Source organism: Antechinus flavipes, chromosome 2, assembly GCF_016432865.1.
Source record: "Antechinus flavipes isolate AdamAnt ecotype Samford, QLD, Australia chromosome 2, AdamAnt_v2, whole genome shotgun sequence".
In the NCBI taxonomy this organism is placed as follows: domain Eukaryota; kingdom Metazoa; phylum Chordata; class Mammalia; order Dasyuromorphia; family Dasyuridae; genus Antechinus; species Antechinus flavipes.
In genome coordinates, this window is record NC_067399.1 from 150,132,749 (window position 1) to 150,156,486 (window position 23,738).

The 23,738-nt window shown below is 35.3% G+C and overlaps 1 protein-coding gene across 1 annotated transcript in view; it reads right to left on the reverse strand.

Annotated features, from left to right (window-relative positions):
• The window catches only part of ANAPC1 (anaphase promoting complex subunit 1), a 141,768-nt gene that overhangs the window by 57,118 nt on the left and 60,912 nt on the right, over nucleotides 1–23,738 (reverse strand). Inside the window, exons 26-29 of the mRNA XM_051975808.1 lie at nucleotides 11,240–11,466; nucleotides 7,851–7,969; nucleotides 6,455–6,726; nucleotides 6,026–6,260 (exon numbers count right to left, since the gene is read on the reverse strand). Of these exons, the coding sequence (XP_051831768.1) occupies nucleotides 6,026–6,260; nucleotides 6,455–6,726; nucleotides 7,851–7,969; nucleotides 11,240–11,466 (853 nt within the window). The remainder of the gene's footprint in view (nucleotides 1–6,025; nucleotides 6,261–6,454; nucleotides 6,727–7,850; nucleotides 7,970–11,239; nucleotides 11,467–23,738) is intronic.

The window sequence follows — 23,738 nt, forward strand, 5'->3', positions numbered from 1 at the left end:
CTCACTTAACCGCCATTGCCTAGCTTAGGAAAAAAAAAAAAAAAGTTAAGCCCTCTACTTCTGCTGTCAATTGTTTCCATTCAAGTCACTTAACTTCAACTTAACTGCCTCAGTTTAAAAAAAAAAAAAGTTTGTAGCAGCTCTTTTTGTGGAAGCTGATCAAGATGTGGTATATGATGGTAATGGAATATTATTGTTCTATAAAAAATGATGAACAAGCTGATTTTAGAAAGACCTGGTAAGATTTACATGAACTGATACTGAGCAAAGCAAGCAGAACCAGGAATATAGTGTACACAATAACAGCAAGAATGTGTGATGATCAACTATGAAGGACTTGATTCTTCTCAGTGGTTCAATGATCAAGGCAATATTAATAGACTTTGGATAGAAAATGTTATCTGCATCCAGAAAAAGGACTATGGAAACTGAATGTAAATCAACACAAACTATTCTATGTTCACTACTTTTTTGTATTTTGTTTTTTTCTCTCCCATGGTTTTGTTCAGATTTTTCTCTCAGCATGATTCATAAAGCAATGTGCATTAATAATAATTAAATAAATTTTAAAAATGTTTAAAAGGTACAGTGGATAGTTTCAGGAATTTTCTTTAAAAGTACTAATAAAATATTTTTTAAAGAAAAAAAGGGAGGCACTATTCAGTGGTCACAATTTGGTATGTCACAAGTTTTAGCTAAACGCCTAGCAAAAAATGACAAAATTAGAACTCAAGAATATAATGTTTAAAGCAAATCTGGTAATGCTTCTTCTTCATACATGTTCTGGCAAAAAGAAAAAGTCATTTGTTTGAGTTTTTTTTCAGGTTATGCACATACAATCATTTTAAATATATTTCCATATTAGTCATGATGTGAAGGAAATGTGAACAAAAGAGAAAAGTGACAAGAAAAACAAAAAGATGAAAATATATGCTTCAATCTTCATTCAGTCTCCATAGTTCTCTCTTTGTATGATGGCATTTTCTATTCCTATTCTATTGGAAGAATCTTGGATCACTGGATTGCTTATAAGAGCTAAGTCTATCATAGTTGATCATCACACAATCTTGCTCTTAGTATAAACAATGTTCTTCTAGTTCTGCTCACTTCATTCAGCATCAGTTTATTTGTAAGTCTTTCCAAGTTGTTCTGAAATGAACCTGCTCATCATTTTCTTATAAAACAGTAATAATGGAATATTACATTCCCATACCATAAATTATTCGGCCATTCCCTAGTTGATGGATATCTTCTCAATTTTTAGTTCCCTTTATGAGCTCTCTGGGATATGGGCCTAATAGGGACACTTAAGCCATCATTTAATCAAAAAACATTTACTAAGCACCTATTAAGTATCAGGTACTGGGTAAGTTAAGAAAAGCAAATGACAGTCCCTACCCTCAAGAGCTCACAATCTAATAGGGGAGACAACAGGCAACCAACCATGTACAAACAAGCTATATATGTGATAAATATCAACAGTTTTTGGAAGGCATTAGACTTAAGAAGGATTGAGAAAGACTTCCTGAAGAAGGCGATATTGTAGCTAGGACTTAAGAAAAGTCAGTGAATCTTGGAAGCAGAGATGAGGAAGGAAAATATTCTATGCATACAAGACACCTAGTAAAAATGCCTGGAATAGAGAGATGGATTATTTTGCTCAAAGAAAAGCAAGGAGGCCACTCAGTAGATAGAAGATAATACCCATATTAAAATGGATACTACAAGTTAACATTTGTAAACAAATTATGTCATAAACTCTCATAAGAGGAGAAAAGGAGAAAGGAACTAGGATTTTGATAGCATAACACTATCCAGAAGAGGAAATTCATCTTTATAATATAGTTAAGCTACAACTCTGGGATTTAGAGTCTTAAAGATTTGCTTAAGGCACTGAGGAATTAAGTGACTTGCTATCACATTCCTTCTACTACTTTGTTATGCCACAGTTCTCTTTTATTGTCCTGACTCAGTTTCTCTAAACTGTCCTGCCTTGGTTTCCCTAATTGTTCTAGCTCAGTTTATAATTGTTCTGCTCAACCACCTCTCCCTCCTTATCATGATGATCCAGATAAGGAGAAAGACCTTCTATCTTAAAAGGCATCATCAGAATGTTGGGTGCCTCTCTCCATTCTGTAATCAGATACCCCTAATGTCTCCCCTCATCCTGTCAGAATCAAATTACCAGAGTCCCATTCCCACTCTCAGCACCCTGACTCCGCCCCTGCCTCGATCTACACCATGACTGAGCCACGTGTATATGGGTCACTGAGAACTCACATTGTTTGCTGGATTCTTGATGACAATAGTCTGACTCAGCCCTGGAACCAAACCATGGATCCATTTGGTCCCAGTATATCTCTCCCTTTCAAATAAATTATTAAATACTCTCTAATCTCTATCTTCGTCAGTTTCTCCAGCATTACATTTTGGAGACTTCCCACTGAGATGTTAGAAAATAAGAGCAGGGTTAGAGATTAGAAGACCTTCAGATCTCCACTTTGGGTCTCAGGGCAGCTGGGTCTCAGGGTTCTTTGCTTGGAAAGGCTGGCCCTCTGGATTTTTTTCTAGATCCTCCAAGAGAGAGCAGTTTTCAGCCACAACTGTGCCTGATGCCTGATGGTGGACACCTCCATTTGGCCAAGGGAGAATCTGGTTTCAAACCCCTGCAGGTTAAGTGTTCTATCAGGTCTGATTATTAGCAAATCTGGTCCCCGGTAAAAGTTGGGCTGATGAGCATACAACTCTGAGAAGCCATGGATCCATTTGGCACTATCTGGTTCTGAGTACCTTTTGGGTACTATCTGGTTCTAAGAACCTTTTGGTACCATCTGATTCTGAGTACCTTTTGGTGTTATCTGGTTCTGAGTACCTTTTGGTATTATCTGGTTCTAAGTACCTTTTGGGTACTATCTGTTCTGAGTTACCTTTTGAGTACTATCTGGTTCTGAGTACCTTTTGGTTTTGCCTGGTTTTAATCTGGGCATTCTCTGTAAAAGCAAAGAAATGCACCAAAAATTGGAGCTTGGAAAAAAAGCTCTGTTTGGATTCTGGAAGGGAAGACTTTTGAAGTGCAACAACTTCCCTCAGGGCTATTCTAAGATTTCCAGATAGCCCCTGGTCAGTGTGTAAATATTTTGTTTAATGTTATAACTGCGCAATCTATGTCTGTGTCCTGTGTGACTTGTTTGTCCTGTTGGTTAAGAGCTCTGCTAAAATTTTAAGAACAATGATCAAGAAATTTGGAAATTGATTATTTCAATGTTGCAACTGTACTTAGTATAAAATTTGCATGTGATAATTTATAAGTATTTTAAAAACTGGCAATTGGGTTTTTCCTTAAAGAAGTTTAAAATTCAGGCTTGGCTTGGGTTGGGCTAGCCTAGATAAGACCTCTGGAGAACAAAAGGAGTTTATGCTAATTGCTTTGAAACTCAAGCTGCAGGAAACATTTGATTAGGAATTTTAGGATGATTCTGAAATTATGGGAAATAATTTTACTATTGCCTTTGCATGCCAGATTTGTTCTGAGTATTCTTTTGGGCAGTTTTAAAATTGTGGGAAATAACTAAATCTAGCCTGCATAGGCAACAGTAAAATTATCTCTGAGTATAAGATCTTAAGAATTTGTTGAAGTGAAGTTCTGTTAACTTGCCTGAAAAAGGGTCATGTGCCTCTAATTAGGTAAAGAAAGGTCTGACTTTTCTAAAGGCTCCAACTCTGGCCAAAGTTGGAGCTTAAGAAAAAGTCCATTGGGAATAATGGCCACGTAAGGCCAGAGAGGGAAAAAATAAAAAAACTGTATTATTTAGTGAAATTCATTATTTGAAATATGATAGGAAAAGCAGTTTTATATTACTGGGAATTTAAAGCTGTTTTTGTTTGGATTTTAAGTTAAAATATAGGTTATTAAAACAAAATGCTTACTTTGGGAGATTGTGTTTGTGTCTCCCTACTTAGATGGTATGTTGCTTTCTAAAAATACTGGGTAATTTGTAAACTATGAGTTATGCCTTAAACATTAGTCAGCTCTGTTGGGTAAGTTTTATGAAATTTGGTTCAATGTTATTTGTGAATCCTGAAATTTAAAGTTTTTTTTTTTTAAAAAGTAAGGTAAAAACAAGGGAAAGAGAGATTGATCTGCAAAAGCAAATAATAGTTTAAATGGAGCATTTAGTGAGAAGAATTACTGGTTTGGGAGGGTTTAAAGTATGTCAGAGAATGTTTGAGCAAGTAGGCTTTGGGAGAAGAGAGACAGAGATGGGACAGGAAGAAATGGTGTAAGAGAAAGAGGAAAAGAGAGAGGAAAATGGCTTTCTAGAAATAGGGAACAAAAAAGCACAAACCCTAGTGAATTTGCCATTTGCCATGGGAAAGGAGATACCCCACGAGGTAGGGGCCTGTCTTTAGCTGGCAAATTGGATCCTGGGGGAAATGGAACCCTAAAAAGTTTAGCTGTAAGAAGTTGGAGTCGGGAAGCATGGTGGAATTGGGGAAGGGCGACCATGTAGAAAGAGACAATCTAATCCCTCTTCCCCCATTAAGATGGTGTTTTTTCATTTATTTTTTATTTTTTAACAAACTGCAGCTTCTTGCTGGTTCAAATATTAATTACTTCTACTGTTTAAAGGATATTTTAAAGAATCTTTCAGATTCTTTTATGTGGAATTCGGTATTCTGTATAAGTTTAATTAATTGTACCCTGAAATTATATCCATCATTTAAAGAGCTTCTGAAAATAATAGTTTTTCCCTGTCCTTTTAAAAATGTTTCTGTTAAATATGAAAGATAACTTGTGGACTTACTGAAACAAATTTATTACTGTTATCAATATGAGGTATAGTATTTCTAAAAGCTTAATAGTTTTAAGAACCTCTTGGATACTTTTATGTGATATTAGGATATTCTGTATAGGATATTCTATCTAAGTTTTAATGGATTGTATTGGGTCATCCTGAGGTCATTTAAAGAGCCTCTGAAAATAATTTTTTTTTGTCTTTTTGAAAATATTTCTGGACAATATGCAATTTGGGTACACACATATGCTGTTTAATGCTAATAATTCTGGGGTTATCAGGAAGAGATTGGTCTTTGCCATAAGTCCTTGCATTTTTTTAGGTTTGGTTTGGTTTATTTGCTTTACATAGGGTTGGTCAAAATTATAGTGCTAAGACCTTCTAGAGGAAGGTAATTCAATGATTTGAATATTCAGAAGAGTGTAGAATGTTATGCCACAGTTCTCTTTTATTGCCCTGCCTCAGTTTCCATAATTGTCCTGCCTCGGTTTCCCTATTTGTTCTGCCTCAGTTTATAATTGTTCTGTTCAACCACCCCTGCCTCCTGGTTATGATGATCCAGATAAGGAGAAAAACCTTCTAATGTAGGCATCATCAGAATGTTGGGTGCCTCTCCCCATTCTGTAATCCCAATTATCAGATATCCCCCAGTGCCTCCCCTCACCCTGTCAGAACTGAATTATCAGAGTCCCATTCCTGTTCTCAGTACCCTAACTCTGCCCCTGCCTCGATCTAGCCCCTGTATTTGAGCCACATGTATATAGGTCATTGAGAACTCTCATTGTTTGCTGGATTCTTGGTGACGATAGTCTCAATTCAGCCCTTGGATCAAACCATGGATCCATTTGCTTCCAGTAAATCTCTCCTTTCAAATAAAATATTAAATACTCTCTAATCTCTAGCTTGCCTCAGTTTCTTCGGCATTATACTTTAGCAATGGTAAATGCCTAGATATGGACAACAGTGATATATTTTGAGAGCAGGGACTGTCCTTTATCTTTCCTTCTATCTTCAGCAGTTAGGACAATGGCTGGCATAGAATAGATGCTTACTAAATCCTTGGTGATTTGTTTTGGAATCAGGAAAAAAGTTCTAGAACTATTTCATTCTCAACCAAACCTCTTATCTTACTTTTTTCTAACTTTATCATTATTTTAATGTTGATTTAATATTGATTGTAATAATACAACTTGAAGAAATATTCTATTAAAAACCAATTAAGATCTCACCAATTTCAGCCAGCAGAACTTCAGCAGTATGCCTGTGAGCTGTCCCTTGATAGACAAGGCCTATGCCTATCACTGCAGCCACCTGAACATTGTGAGGGACATCAAGTTCTGTTGAAGTTGGAGGTAAGAGAGCAGGTATATGGATGCTGAGAAGTCGAGTAATTGACATATCCATTGTGCCTAGCTTAGCAGCAGAAACACCAAGAAGCAGTCCAATGCTGGTCATCTCATGGCCCTAAAACAGTGAATTGAATAAAAATAAAAAATAAAAAATTACAAGGGAGAAAATAACCTTTAATTCTAAAGTTTTACATTCACAATAAATCCTAGGAGTCAAATAATACAACATTGTTAAAGAAGATCTAGCTTAGCAGACTCTAGTCAGAAAATATATGCTAAGGTTTCTCTCTTTCCAATTAAGATTCTCACCTTGGTCAGATAGTCATGTATATTAAGAGTAGCTAGTTTTGTAAGGTGCCCATTCAAGCCCAAGGCCATAAGAAAGCCTGCATATTCATTGGCCAATTCTGCATTCTTTGGCTTATTGTAGACAATCCAAGCTGAGTCAATCTGGGAAGCAGGTGCTATTTTTAACCCAGCAGCAACACCATTGTGAAAACTAGCCCAACATGCCATGTTGGGAGGCACATCAATATTTCCACTGTTAAGGTCCACAGTTGTGTTCCTAGGAGGTGCCCGTCCTATTCAGCAAAAGAAAATTTAACATTAAAACATTAAATAAAAAAATTACTTAACACAAGCCAAATAGCTAAATTTAGCTCCAACTCCATAATAGAACAGACTTCTTCATATTCTACATTATTAACCCCTTAATTCCTAAATTCTTGTTAAGGCTCTGTAAGCCTTCAAAAATTGAATCCAAAAATTAATTAACTTGTCTTTAAAATCAGGGTCAAAGAGAGTTAAACTAAACAAGTTTTCTTTGTTAAAACACATGAAATAATATGACTGGTGACAAGTTCTTATAGGTGAATCTGGTCATGAATACACTTTCAGAAATCTGACTCTTAAAATAGCCTGCCAAGCAGTAAGGCACTTCAACACTAGCATTAAGATGTGCATCAGAGCCAAGAAAATAGTTTACTTTACTACATATGATTAATGAAATTAGTATTAATTCAACACATGCTGTTAATTTTCACTGAGAATAGGAAATACAGTATCATGTACAGGTATTAAAGAAGAATTTTGAGTAAGTAAAAGATCTCTGCAAATCAACTACATATGGAAGAATTTTTTTTTAGCTTAATGAATATCTGTGTGTGTTACCATAAATACTTTAAATTACTTTTAGACAATAGAAGAAAGGTGTTTGCTAAATATTTCTTGAAATGAGATCATTCACTGAATCTTAAAAGAGTCATTACTATGCTAAATGTTATACAATCCTTCACTAATACCTTAAGGGGTAATCATTAGTTCTCAAATGTTTGGACAATGAAGCACAAACTCTATCTCAACCTTTTAAGCTAAAGAGGTTTTCAAAGAAAGAACTAGTGGCAATCTGTTTGTCACCAGAGGACCAATGTCACAGAGTAACAGAGTTGCATGGAACCTCAGTGGCAATTTGGACTATCTAGAGAAAATATATCAGAAGAAATATTTCCTCTACAGAATAATATATAAGCAGTCATTTCCCCTTGCTTGGTGAACTCCAGTTCAAAGGGAATAATTGCTTCCCGAGGTACCTATTTGATTTTGAAATAACTCTAATCATTAATAAGTTTTTCTATAAAAGATTAAATTTATGTCTTTTCAACTTCCACTCATTGCTCTTATTTCTGCCCTTTGGGCAACAACATACCAGTTAGATTCAGTTTAGGAACAGGCAACGGTTCTGTTGGAACTGGATGGTATGAAAACAAAGTAAACATTCCTCGCCCCAAGGGAAGTGCCATAGTTCGCTGACACAACTGGAGCAACCTAAGATGAAAATAAAAATTAATGATAGGTATGAAAAGTTAAAAAGCAAAATATAATATTATCAATCTCATACGAAGAAACTATTTTATATATCTCAAGCTGATGCCAACTCACAATGTAGAAGGAGTATTTTCTTGCCTTTAACAGATGTCCTACAAAAATATCCTTACTCGAATTTGTATTCTATATCTTTGAGAATGACCCATTTTTCTTTTATCTATATCTCCTATGTGAAAAGCATTTAGCCTATGAACTAATTAACCTCCAGTGTTCAGAAAGAAAGCTTTTCCTTAATTCTCACAAAATATAAGGGTTCAAATAAACAGATTCAGGATACAAAACAGAAAAGACCTAAGTAGCTGAGGATATAATTAGGGGAATAGCATCCACATAAATAACTTCAAGTCTAAGGAGGAGTTTGAGATAAGTGCAAAGATAAAATATAAAGAAAAATACCAAAAATGGTACAAGGGTTTCAAGGCCTATGCTTTGAACATCCCAAATACTGGAAAGTTTTATTTCTTCACTTTGTGGTTTAGATGAAGTTTTATTTCAGCTACTAAAGGAAAAATTGGCAGGTCTCAATTTATGAATATTTCTTATTTTCAAGGGATCATCTTATCAGTAAATTCACTACCATTATCACTACTAACTACTCCTGCTATAAACTCTTCCTTTTATGTCCTTGTTAAAGGACACGCAGAAATTCTGGCAAAGCAATGCTCTGACTTGGCACAGGAAATGATTGGAAAGGGAATGGTTACGCCTGTTGTTAAAGCTATATTAAAAGAAAATATGACTTCTCACATAGCAACTCTGTTATGAAGGATAGTTCCGTACTCTTAGTACTGTTCAGTTACATTACAGATAAAATGAGTGTTTATGAGCTATCCTAGTACTTTATCATTTAAATCACTGTTTCTGTTGCAAGATATATTATAAATAACTGACTTAGAAATGGTATTTTAAAATATGTTTTGTAAACTGGACACTGCTTGAGTAAGCAGCTATTGAGGTCAGGTTATACGTACTGGAGACAGGGTCAGAAACAAGTTCATTAAATTTTAGGGATCTAATAAAAATTTTAGAAATCATTTTATAAATAAAGAAGAAACAATGACTCTGAAAGGTGTCTCACAAGCTGCACCATTGCCTACAACAGTTTTCTCACTCTTATAGTGTACCAGAAAAGAGATCAATCAATAAAGTGACTAAGCATCTACTATATACCACACATTGTAGTACAAGAATTAGATGTAATTTTATGAAAGCTAAAACCACTCTGAAATTGTACTTTATTCACAGTCATATAAGCTGAAGCTCAGGATGTCCTGCATTAAAGGATATCGCTTATAAAGATTTCTACTTAAGTGTCAGAAGTCAAAGCATCCAACAATAGAGCATCCCTCACTTCTTGCACATATTCATTCCTCTCATGTTAACTCTCTTTCCCAACTCTTTTTTCTCTTCACAAACATACTGAGGATTCTTCCTTGCAAAACACACTTCCCTTTTAGAAAACTTTTTACAGTGAAAAAAAAAAGTCATGGAATAGATAAAACCTAAACAGATAACCTTTGGGTGCATTACTGTAGTTGAGTTGGGCCAATTAGTCAACCAATATTTATTAAACATCTCTGTGTCAGGTAGTATACTTAGAGCATGGAATACAAAGAATGGTACCCCAAATAATTTTTTTAAATATCTCAGAAAATAAGAATGTTGAGATGGAATAGAGTCATAATATCTACTGCTTTTTGTTATTGTTGATTTTTTATTTTATACACCTTTCTAGTTCTTTATTCAGGCACAGAAGCCCACAGAAGTGTTTGTTGTTAAGCTCACAATGCATTGCTGCTATCTTTGTCCTCCAATTCTAAAACTTTTTTTCATGTGGCTGAACAGGATCAGAGTGTCTTTTGCCATTTATGATATATCTACATAGAGGGCTAGAATGGGGCTTGCATCGGATGACAAGAAGAAAGAATGGCAGGAATCCCCACAGCCTGATTTTATATCAGATGCTTTCCAGGTTACTTACAGTAACTGTACCACACCCAGTTTAGGAGCTGCTTAGGGATGGAGATGCTGATAGAAGTTTAAATATCTTTAAACCCCTAAAGTAAAATATGAGATTTACTTTCTGAGTTGTTTCTTTTAATTATTTTACATTTAGTACTCATACACTTTTTTTTCCTACAAATCTCTCCAACTTCAAAATCTCAACAAACACCCTGTTATCTTACTGATGATTTAATATTGTAATTATATCGAATTATTTTAAGAATTTTGAAAATATGGTATTGCTTAGCATAACATTAAACCATCTGGTGTAAGCAAGTACTCAAAATCTATACACAAATGGGAAGTGACCAATGTTTTATGCCATAGATACAAAAATCTATAGAGTGTTATCTATTTCAAAAGAAGATTCCCAGAATCTACTTTTAGAATACTAAGATATTTTGAATACATTTACAATGTGCTAGGCTAACCTGAACTTGTAAAAGAAACAATATTTCTTTAAAATATCTCATTAATGTTGTAAAGATAGTAAAAATTTGCATACTCCAAGCTAAAAGAACAATAGTCAAAACTCAAATTTAAAAGACTGCATATAAGTAATTGTTGGAATCTTTACAAACTGCTAACTAATTAGAGTTGATCTGATCTTACAAGAAGATGTTTTGGGCCAGAACCTGAAACAAGGTACTAAGTAGAACTAATTAGTACAATGCTTGTGTTTACACCTTTACTCATCAGAGTTCACAAGTTTGCCAGATTCACAAAGTAAACTTTGTAACTTTGTGAATTCACATCTCCCTTAAAGCTCTTAGGGTCAGAGAGCACTCTGGAAGAAAACCCATAATCTCATTCTCTCAGAAGCGTCAGATATAAGGCCAGTGAAGAGAGATCTATTCCAGAATATTTTCCACTTGGCTGGCTGGTGGCGGAAGAGAGTTCAGCTGGATTGGAGAGGAACACTCTGGTGCAGACACAGAGCACTTTGGTAGATTGAGAGCCAGAAGCCCTCTCTCAGAGGCAAGGCAGATTCAACTTGGAGCTGGATTGAAGGCTGAAGAAAGCAGAGGCAGAAGCAAAGGACAAAACTGCAAGAGCTCTTGGAACCAAGCAGAGAGATAGACCTCTAAGCTAACCGGGCTATATTGGAGGCAGTAAAACATCTGAACTTTTATCATCTGGCTGCGTTTTGAGAAGAAAAAGATCACCACAAGTAATGGCTAATGGAATACCATTGAGTCTACTTGCCTGTTTTCTTTTTCTTCAATGTATTCATGGTCATTAACTTCTGGCATCTGTACTACATTGACTCGGACAGGATGAGCACTTTGGAGAAGTCTTCGAACCTCCTGGACTCTTAAATCTTCACTCCATATCAGTGACATGACTTCCTGATTCATATCATTCATGCCATCATCTTCTTCCTCTGCTTCAGTTCCTGAAGGCACATCTGATGAGAGCACCTGAGCCACAGACTTAATGAGAACAACACAATGTGAGAGTCAGTCAATAAACATTTACTGAGCATTCAGGATATGTGAACATTGTATAGATTTGAATAGCAAAAAAGGAAAAAAGTGCTTTCAGAAGTAGTTTTTTTCTACACACACAGGGGATAACGCTAACTGAGATTGCCATCACCTCTTACCTATATTTCCTATTGCCCGTCTCTCCTCATTCTAATCTGTTCTGTCCTCATCTGGCAAAGCAACCTTCCTAAATCAAATGTCTATGTCATCCCTCCTCTTCTCAAAAAAATCCAGGGGCTCCTATTAACTCCTGGATTCAATATAAAATTTTCTTGGCTTTTAAAGCCCTTCCTAGTTTTCCAGGCTTCTGTATACTATAATACTATCTATAATACAGTCTTCATGCTATTTCTCCTATACTATACTCCATCTCCTGACTCACTATGGTTTTGACCTCAGTAACACCATTCTTCCAGAATAAGCTCATCATCAGAAATCTCAAGATCATAAAGACTGTTTCAGCCTTGGAACTCAATGTTTCCTTGGTACCTTCATCTGTCTCTCTTGTTTGACTGGGAAGGTAGAGCAATCCATAGCCTCTTTTATAGAGAACTCAAGAGGTTTTTCCTCTTTATTTCCTATGAATTGAACTGTTTGGTTTTGACTCCACAAGAAAACCTCATCACAGTTTTGGGAATCCTCTGACACAGAACATTAGCATGATGGACTGTAAGACCTAAATTTTTTTTATTGTTTGTTGAAGCTAAAGCTAAAACATCTTTAACATTTGTATGTACTGTGTCGCCTGTGACACAAACATTTCATTACTTGAAAAGTTGCTGGCCAATTTACACTGGCCTCTCTACCTCTTATAGCAGTCCTTGTGGGCTTGTCTTTCTATCTCAGATTATCCTAACTTCTATTTGTAGATTTGTTTCTTATTCTAGATTTTGGTCAGTTACAGCTGCACTGACCGACTTCAAGGAGCTGAATCAACCACTGGATACTTCAATCAGTTTGATACAGGTCAGCAGGTGAACACACTTGAGATAACATCAAAAAAAAATTAGAGAACAAAAGAAGTAGGAAAAGGAAATTTGTTGGATTACTAATTGCTGGAGTTCTAGCAGCTATAGCCATTATTACTTCACTTGCCATTTCAGCTATAGCTCTAAGAGAATCTATTCAGACTGCCCAATTTGCAGATCAATTAGTAAAAAATGTATTATAAGCTTTAATGAATTAAAACAAGGACTGGGTTAATGGAACAATCATTAAAATGATTAGGGGATCACGTAAATAATTTGGAAATTCAATTCACAACTAACTTGTGATTATAGATTCACTCATGTACACATAACTCCACAGAGAAGGGATAATGATACCACCAATGTGACACAGCTTAGGAAAAGAATAAATGGACCTATACATAATTCCAAGCTCACTTGGGATATATCTCAGTTAACTGCCTTGGCAGAAAACATGACAAAAAGTACTGTCCCTGGAATTGATTCTGATAGCATAACAAACCAAATATCTGAATGATTAAAAAAGATTAAATCCTGTAAAAATCTGACTTCTTTGCCTTTGCATTTTGTTCCTCTTGCATGTATCATTCTTATACTCATTGGCCTAGTCCTTTGTGCTTCATGGTATGTTTTTTAATCATTGTCATTTATGGGAACTGAAGTTCATAGAATTCAACTTCTGAGTAAAAAAGAAGCAGCCGTAAAGGGCTAGAATGCATGTGATAGGAACAAGGCATCACAACTATGCTATTTACAACTCTGTTTTGACAGATACCTTGCTATTGATCATTTCTATTACTGACAAACCTGTTACAACAGATATCTTGCTACTGCTAGTTAAGATGGAATTGAAATGTCAAAGTATGCATTAACCCCGGAAGGTATACAGCATCACCTGGAGATAGCTGGTGTTAACGTAACAATAACTTAAAGAGTATATAAACCCTGGCTCTCAGATTAATAAGTGGAGATTGCAAAGCACATCTTTTGCCTGGCCTGAAATATTCATTTCAGATTCACAATCTCAGTTTTCATTGGAGCTGGATTCCGATAGTGTTGGTTAGTTTATGCTCAACTGCATTTTCTTTCCCCGTTTATTTTTTATTCTTTGAAGGTTTTCTGGGTGGGAATACATAGGGAAATTAAAGCAATATTAAAAAATAATAAATATTTTAAAACAACTTAAAATGATTAAATTTACAACTCTTTACAATTTACAGCTACAGTTATTTTGTTCAGATAAAGTCAAAAGGCTTAACACCATATTTTGGTAACTGTCATTTTAGGGACCTTTGTAAGGCATATACTTCAGAATATGGCACTTCTCTTAATAAACATAAATGAAAAATATATTGCTCTAGTTTATAAAGAATAAAATTTTGTTCTACGTTACCAGGATATATGATGTAGTTTAAAGTCAAAATAACAGTAGAAGTTCAGTTAACAAATTCTCTGTATATATTGGAATCAAACAGCTCTTCTATCTGTATAAATAGCAGTTTTCACCAAATGAACCTAGATTTACCATCACAAGTGCAAAAACACTCTTATCTAGAGTGCACTTCTGAAGCAGGAAACTCCACCCTCGCTTATTGGAAGAAAAAAAAGCAATTTTACTTTTTAAAATGTTTTGTGTCTTATAAAGACAAGATTTTTTCACAAAGTACCCAAATTCTGTAAATAAAAAGAATCAAATTAATAGAACTTGTGTTCTGCTCCCTAGTAACTGATCAAAAAGTTTTGTCTTCTTATGTATAAAGTCAATAAGAGTTAAAATAAACAAATGGTTGTAGTTTTCTTATTTCTTGAAATTACTGTTATGATTAAGGAAAACAATGCAAAAGTTTGCAAGAGAAAATTTCTTTATAACACTACCAAGAACTTCTCCAAAAGTCCCAATTCATGTCTCATTGTGATGTAGAAGTGACCAATATGCTACCTTGCTAAGTGAAGAAACCAATATATATGGATTTAACAAAATTCAAGATTGGCCACCAAGTAATAACCTTTTGCTAAGAACTCCTGAAACCTTCTACTAAGGCAGGGGTGGGGAACCTCTGGTCTGCTGGACTTATAAAATGAGAAATCATTTGAATAACCAACCCCAGGCAATCATGAGCAGAAAGGTGGGTAGAACAATCTCTGAGGGGTTGAGTTCTATAAAATGAAGTCACATGGATTAAATCATGGATTTATTGAAGTATGAAAGAAATATCTGAAACATAATCGGGATACTTTTTATTAACATCATTCAAAACTTTAAGGGATTATATACATAACTATACAGTTCTTCTGCCTTTACTTATAGTTCCTTTATTGTGGATTTTTAAAAATAATATAGACTATTCATTCCAAACACCATCCTAACAAACACTTTAAGATTTTAAGTACATTTGTCAAATATGGGCAGGGACATGCTGTTAACAGGAATGGCAAATAAATCTCATTATAATTGACCAGAGTCCCAATTACAGCAGAGTTTAAGTATCACCTCAGTCCAAATGAGTGTACCAAGCTATGACCAGCATGGTATATAGGTGAAACTATTTTGTTAATGATTGCACAAATACTTATTGAATACCTATTCTATGCAATATACTGTTTTAAGCATTCAAGGAGATGTTAAAGTAAATTAAAGTATGCTCACTGTCCTCAAAGAACTCACAAATCTAGAAGATGAAATAATATAAATTAAAATATCAAAAAAGTAAATAGATTAAGTGTGTGTGTGTGTGTGGGGGGGGGGGAGGAATCACTTCTGGCCAAAGATTAGGAAGGCTTTAAAAAGGATATGGTATCTGATTTGAAAGAATAAACAAAAGGATAAACAGAAAGAGGTGGGAAGAGGGTATTTCAAACACAGGGAACTGTGTGAGAAAAGTTAGGTGACCAAAACTGGAACTTTTCATGATGTGGAAAATATGTAAAGTCATCTTGGGGAAAATAAATAATAAAATACTATTATATTTTTAAAATATGGAAAGTATATCAATTTGGCCAGATTAAAGTGGATTACACTCTGTAATATAAACCAAAACTTGAAAGGTTGGGCTGGGACCATTTTGCAGAAATCCACGAAAGCCAGACTTAATTTAGAAAGCAAATGGATTTAGTGATGATTTTTGAGCAGCGGAGTGGCATAATCTAAGTGACATCTAAGCAAGATTGACTTGGCAATACAGTAATATATAGAATAGAAGGAAAAGAGATTGTGAGGAACTACTACTAATTTGGAGACAAAGTCTAGGCATTAAAGGCCTGAACTAACATAGCAGGAAAAATTAATGATTCAAAGAGCAAAGGTGAGGGTAGAAGCAAAGTTTTGTCAAAGGTTATCACCACAGGCGGGTCAACTACAAGAATATCAAAACTAATGATGATGATGATGGGAAAATTATAAATTTAGGGGGAAAATGATGAGCTCACTTCTTGGGGTTCAAAAGAAAGCTGGGTCCAGGTCTATTTTTGATGCAAAAGAAAGCTGGTTCAAGGTTTGATTGTAACTAATAGACTAAGATTAAACAAAAACAAAGCAATCTTTTTTTTAATGGGATATGTATGGAAGGGATGTGTGGGTATGTCAGAGAGAGAGAGAGAGAGAGAGAGAGAGAGAGAGAGAGAGAGAAAGAGAGAGAAAAACATATGGAGAAGAGGTGGTTTGTTGGAATCCTTACTAACTGCTAACTAATTAGAGTTGATCTAATCTTACAAGAAGATGTTTTGGGCAAAACCTGAAACAAGGTACTAAGTAGAACTACCCATAATCCCTCTCTCTGGAAGGAGCATAAATAGGCCAATGGGCCAGTCGGAGAGTTCTTCAGAGAGGAAGACTCTACAAGTTGAGATTTCACCGAGTGAAGAGTGGATCTGGCTGGAGGCTGAAGAAAGCAAAAGCAGAGGCAGAGGCTGAAGGACCAGACCTTTGGATTTGGTGACATTCGGAGAGAGCTCTTGGAACCAAGCAGAGAGATAGGCCTCTAAGCTAACCGGGCTATATTGGAGATAATAAAAGATCTGAACTTTTATCACCTGGCTGCGTTTTTGAGAAGAAAAAGATCACAACAGTGGTTCTTTACTTACAAAATCTGAGTCTACTGAGCTACATAATCAGAAACAACCCAGAAGTCCAAAATTTTATAGTCTGAGCATAAAGACAGACTTTATAAAGTGTTATGGTTATCATTCAGAATTCATACTCAGAAATTAAAATTAATGCAATTAACTAATTGTATTAATATATTAAGCATTAATACAAAACGAATTAACTCCCATTAAGACTATAAAACTTAAATTGGTTCAAATAGTTTTTACTGAAATTCTTACAGAATGGCCCCAGCAGGACTTTGTTTGTAGTTAGGGAGAGAGAAAGAAAAACAAGTTGTTGCTGCCCACCAGGACAGGTGCAGGAGGGTTGGATTATGGTAACCAGGACATGGGTTACCCACACACCCAGGTGCAAGAAGCTTAGGTCTTACTACACAGAATACCAAGAAGCTTGAGTGCTGCTCTGTGTTTCTATTCCTTGTTTATCTCAAAATCTGTCCAATGGTAAAGAAATAAACTTCTCCCAAGAGAGGGTCTAACGGATAAGCAAAGAGTAACATCTTCTCCCCAACCCCCATCTTTCCGTATAAAATACCCATCCTAGAGTACCCCCTTAGAACAAGTAGTCCTTAGATGCTGTTTGGTCCCATCCTGCTTTACAGGATAGTAAAATCTTTTCCTTTGAGAACCCATTTTGGTGTCCAGGCAATTGACCTTTGAACCCTATTGAACCCTATTCTCCCAATGCACTTATACATAAATATGGTCCCATTTTTTTTTTAACTGAAATTCATTCCTGTAAACTGGGCATTTTAGGAATAAGTAAGAAATACATTTTTAATGAAGAACCTGACATAAAATAGATCACAAATATGACTAAAATACATAACATATATAACAAAAATATGGCTAAGATCCCCCTCCTAATAGTTTAAAACAATAAAATAATGTTTTAAGTCCTAAAAATAACTAGCAGTATACTCACTGATTAAAAGGGATCTTGTAGCATAATCAGTAAGTATAGCACATAAAAATACAACTACCTTATAATCAAATACATTTAAAACTATTTAAAACAAATAACTAGGATAAACAAATTAAGAATAGTTTTGCTTGCTTTTCTTAAAATTCAGGAAAGCTTTTAGTGAGACTTATCCCAACAAGATAAGTAACTAAAAAACACTAAAAGCATGATAGAGAGCTGGCCTCAAAGTCTGATTAGACATGAGTTTAACTAGTTGTATGACCCTGGTAAAAGCACTTTAACTATTCAGTAACCCAGGTAATTCTTAAGGCTACAATTTGCTGAGGTGTTACTTTGTATTGGTGGAAGGAAGAAGTTTTTTTATTCAGTAGTTCCTTTTATGAATGAATTACAGATCAAGTCCATCACTTGAACACTGTCAAGAGTCTATATAAAGAACGTACTCAGTTGTAAATATATTGGAACCTGACAATTCTCAGTCAATAAAATTTTACGAAATACTTACTGTGTGTTGGATAATCTGATAAGTCCTAGGATTAAAAAATAAAATAAAAAAAAGGAAAAGGTAATCCCTGCCGAAAAGAAGCTCCCAACCTACTGGGGAAGATAAAAAAGTACAAACAAGCTATACTCAGGAAAAAGAGGAAGGCACTAGATTTCAAAAGAACTGGGAAAGACTTCTTGTAGGTGGATTTGAAAAGGAACAGCATTCCAGGAATAAGGGGCAGCCAGAGGACATGCCCAGAGACATGTTTGTGGAGAGGCAGAAGTCAGTGTCACTGGTTTAAAGAGTGCATATATAATGAAGAGTAAGACTGCAAAGTAAGAATGGGGCAAGGTTATGAAGGGTGCTTTAGGAAGAACATTTTAGTGACTGAATGGAGGATGGACAGGATTGAGGAGAAACCTGAGGCAGGCAGCCCTACCAGTATGCTACTATAACAGTCTAGGCATGACGTGATAGAAATCTACACTGTAGTGGCAACAATATCAGAAGTTCAAGAGATTCTGCAAAAGTGAGATCAACAAGCTGTGGCAACATACTGAATGAGGGAAGAAGGATGTTGAGAATCAGAGGTTGTGTTAACAAGGTGGTGAACTGAAGGACTAAGAGAATGGTATTACCCTCAATAGTAGTATGGAAGTCAGGAGGAGTAGGGATAAATAGATATTGAGCTCTGTTTTGGACTTATTGAATTTAACGTTTATTGTACATCCCGTTCAACATATCTAAAAGATAACTGGAGATGTGAAATTGAAGATCAGAAGAAAATCTAGGGCAAGGTAGGCTGCTTTGAGAATCATCAGTTAAGAGAGAATAACTAAATCCATGGGAACTGATGAGGACAAGGGGAGCCAGGAAACTTTCTCTTTCTCTCTCTCTGACTTTGGGGGTGAGCCATAAGTTAAAGCACTTGAGAAGCTCCTTGAAGGAAAAACTCTCCTTGAATCCTGCCTCTGCAAAAAACCCGCCCCAGGAAAAGTAATTTCATTCTGTCATCTAGGTGGGGCTAGTTGAGTACAGTACCACTCCTACTTAACCTGAGCTGGAAATAGTAACCCCACTGAATTGGAAATTAACTCAAAGACACTCATTCAATTCCAAGATTTTCTATTCTGATTCCAACTCAAACTGTTCCCAGCCCCCCATCAAGAACACCCCCAGCTTCCAGCCAAGGCTTCAATTATAAAATGAGCCACCTTGAGGCTCAGTCCTTGCAGAGGACCTAACATGTCATGCCATGCTATGCCAAGGAACTTCTCTCTCCCCTTGGCATAGCAGCAACCCTCTACCCACTGAAATGATATTCTCTTTCAGCATTATTCCCTCTTTATTTCTTTCTCATCTATTTTCCTAACAAGACTTTATACCTCTCTGTTAGGACTTCCTTGCTAGAAACTTTACTTCTTTGTCAGGATCTTGCCACCAAGGAATTTAGTTTTTTTATTCATGCATAGCAAGGCTGACTTCCCAATGACAATAATAAACTTCTTATCATCTGTCTAGCTTTTCTGGTTCATAAATCCTTTATGAATGGATGCCTATCAATTGGAGAATGGTTGGGTAAATTATGGTATATGAATGTTATGGAATATTAATGTTCTGTAAGAAATGACCAGCAGGATGAATACAGAGAGGACTGGCGAGACTTACATGAACTGATGCTGAGTGAAATGAGCAGAACCAGGAGATCATTATATACCTCAAAAACAATAAAAATATGAGGATGTATTCTGATGGAAGTGGATCTCTTCGATAAAGAGAGCTAATTCAGTTTCAATTGATCAAGGATGGACAGAAGCAGCTACACTCAAAGAAAGAACACTGGAAAATGAATGTAATTTGTTAGCATTTTTGTTTTTCTTCCCGGGTTATTTATACCTTCTGAATCCAATTCTCCCTGTGCAACAAGAGAACTGTTCGGTTCTGCACACATATATTGTATCCAGGATATACTGTAACCTATTTAACATGTAAAGGACTGCTTGCCGTCTGGGGGAGGGGGTGGAGGGAGGGAGGGGAAAAATCGGAACAGAAGTGAATGCAAGGGATAATGCTGTAAAAAATTATCCTGGCATGGGTTCTGTCAATAAAAAGTTATTTAAAAACAAATAAATAAATCCTTTATGAAGGCTTTTTGCTCCGCCAGAAGGGGGTTCCCACAGCTCCCTGCCCTGTGCCAAATCCTAGGGGAAGTAGGGAGCCAAACCTCTTCGTTTGGTTCACTGAACCCTGAACCTGCCACTAATCTCTTCAATGAGATTATCAAATGAAGTAGTATAAAAAGGAGAAGAGAAGAAGGTCCACACAGAATCCTGAAGAAAACCTATAATTAGGGAGTATGAGGAAACAGCAAAGGAGACAGAGAAAAAAAATGATCTTAAAAATAGGAAGACAACCTGGAGAGTATGGTGTTCCCAAAACATAAGAAAGTATCAAGAAGAAGGACCAACAGTGTCCAAAGTTACAGAAGGTCTAATAGACTAAGGATTGAGAAAAGTCCTTAGCAACTAAAAGAACACTGGAAATTATGGAGAGAGAAATTCTGATGGAATGATAAGGTTAGAAACTGGATTATAAAGCATTAAGAAAAGAGTGAGAGGAGAGAAAATGGAAGCACCTATTATGCCTAATTCTGCAGCAACATTTACAAATAAAAATTTCAATCTTGGAAGAATCAATCATTTTTTTTTTTAAATATTGGAAGATTTTTTAGTACTTCATCATCTAGAAATGATAAAACCAATAAAAAAATAAGAAAAATTACATAGCTAACTAGAATATTTATTTTGAAAAAGAAAAGAAATAATCTTATAGAACTATGGGGTAAAACGAAGTTCAGAGGATATCTTTTTTTTTTTCATGGCACCTAATCATATGCTAAGTGACAGCCCATGGAAATACAGAAGAACTATGCAATATGATGCAAATTGCATCCTCTTTAACCTTTGAGAGGGCCTTGAAACTGTGTCCCCTTTAATCTATGAAAAAAAGGGTCATCTGGGGTCTCAAGCTCTTCCCTAGAAGAGGCACACCCTTCTGTCTTTAAAGGAAACTTCCAAGATAAATAATCTCTTTTCAACCGGAAATCTAGGCCTAACGCATAATCAACATTGAGTGGCTCAAACTGCCAGTTAAGTAATCTCATTCAATTTTGAATTGAATTGAAGCCCCAGGTCTCAGGTTGCAAATAAAAGACAACTTTGAATTCTGAATCTTCACAGATGTCCCAAACAGGATTATGCCCACTGGTGAAGATATCTTCTTCTCCTAAGTATAACCCATCTTTGCTTATTCCCCAATAAAAAGGCTTACTTCCCAGCTTTTTATTAAGCTAGAAAGGCTTTTTGGCATATGTCCAAATAACTTTAATAGCTATTCGAAATAATTAGATTCTTCTCTTTCTCCTCGCAAAACTGTATAGCAAGCAATAACATTTCAAATCAATACATTGCCTTAGAGTTTCCTCCAAAGTTGAATCATTCTTCTCAATAGCAGATGTACCATAGAACAGAAATATCAAAGAAGTTACACCTTTGCTAAGGTCACTACAGGAAATATCTATGTGTGTGCTTACTGAAGGGTTACTTATAAGGTTTTTGTTTAGTCATAATAAAACCATTTGTGTGCTCTGGCTGGCTAACATCCTAAAATCACCACCAATTTCCAGTTCTGGCTATCGGGAAACTGAAACTAAAATTAAGAAGTTAAATAGCCTCAAATGACCATCATACCAAATACAAAGTAAACAGAATAGTATTTTATTATAATGAGTAATTTTCAGTGGTGGTATAAACAATATAAATTTATATAATTAACCTCAGAGGTTCAGAAACTAATCAAGGACAAATCTTATAATGGGAAGCTGATTAAATGAATTGTCATGTTTTACTTCTTTTTGCATTCTTTCCCTCTACAATGTGTAGGATGTTGAAAATTACTAGCATAATTTAAAGAAGCCAATTTTTAAAACTATATTCTTAAAAAAGTAACTATCATTAAACAGAATATCCTTTAAATACTATAAAAAATGGAGCAAGATATGGGTCCCATTAAATTTTCATGCTTACAGAATTTCATCTCTCTAGAACTTTCCTGTTTTATAAGATGACCTATAATATTCTATTAATACACTGTTATTGATTTTCAATAGTAATTATATTGAGTTCTGGCAAGAGATTAGGCACATAGTAAGTTCTTAATACTTTTAATTCATTCAGTAATGAGAAGTGATATTTAAGTCGAGATGAATTGCAATAGAAAATAGGAATTCTAATCAATCAAAAAGCTATTACGTACTTACAGTATGCCAGACAATGTGTTAAGCACTGAAGATATAAAGGTAAGAGTTGTTAGACTTTGTATTCTGCCATTACACTTTTGAAAACTTATGACCACCTCCATTCTATAATAAAACATCTATTTGGTGGGACTTTAATAGAGACTATAAATTTATAAAAGAAAAAAAAAGCACTAAAGAGAAAATAGAAGAAAATAACACAGACAGTTCTCAAGTTTATGTAAATTTGTATTATGTAAATTTTACTTTACACAAAAAAATTCTGAAAGAAATCTGTATCCAATAAAACACATAAGTTAATTTATAGTCCAGTACTGCACTCTTTCTTTCTGCTCCTGTTCCTAAGCCCATCACTCTGTATCATATACTACCACCACAAATAGCCCCTCAAAATGAAAGTAGAATTGAGACATGGAGAGGTCATCTAGGATCAGGCATTTGGCTTGGCTTGGCTTGGCCCTCCATCTATTATTTCTAGCCCTTATATATCTGTGAGGGTTCCCAACCTTCCTTCCCCACCTCCACTGACAAATTTGCATTTCATAAAAACTGCTTTTCATAGATGCCTGCATCATACTCCATTTACATAAAATGAGAATTGTCGATAGTTAAAGTGACTTTTTAAAAAGTAAAACTGTTGTAAATCTAAGTTGATTTTTTTGCTATTTAAAATTTATAATAAATTATCTACAAAATATGAAAGATATGATTGAATATAAATTTACTTTCTGTATATTATAGCTCAAGCTACCACTTTATGATACTCAACTTGTAGCATTCCTAATAAGAGAATGAAGTCAAATATCCTGGAATTTAGTCCCAAACTTATCAAATAGGCAAGTTTTTAGTGAGTATTTATAAACAAAGTACTTGAAAAGCCCTACAGGGATGCAAATATGAAGGACAGAATACCTGGCCTTGAGACTAATAATTGGGGGTTTGAAAGGAGGAAGAAAGGGAAACAGAGATGTGAGACATGTTAATAAATATAATATAAAGTAGAATGTGAAACTATATGAGAGGAATGAAGTGTTATAGAGGTTCAAAAAAGTTAGAAATCACTTCTAGCTGAAGCAATTAGAGATTTTTAAATGGCAGAGCTATCATATTTATAGATAGTAAGCAAATCCAAGTTGTGTTTAAATAATGGCAAGTAAAGGGAGTCTAAGGTAAGGAGAAAGGGTTAATAAAATGAAAAACTCAGAAGAAAAGTCACTCAGTCCATAAATATTCATCAAGTGAGCACTAAGTGCCAGGTACTGAGTTAAAGTACTGGAAATACAAAAAAAGGCAAATTCAGTTCCTGGTCACAAGGGGTTCAATCTGTGGCAAAAGTACTAGCTCCAGCTGACCCTTAATCCTTGGATGAGCTCAGCTAAGTCCCTCAGCCTAGAGAACCAAAGTCCCTTGGCATGTAAA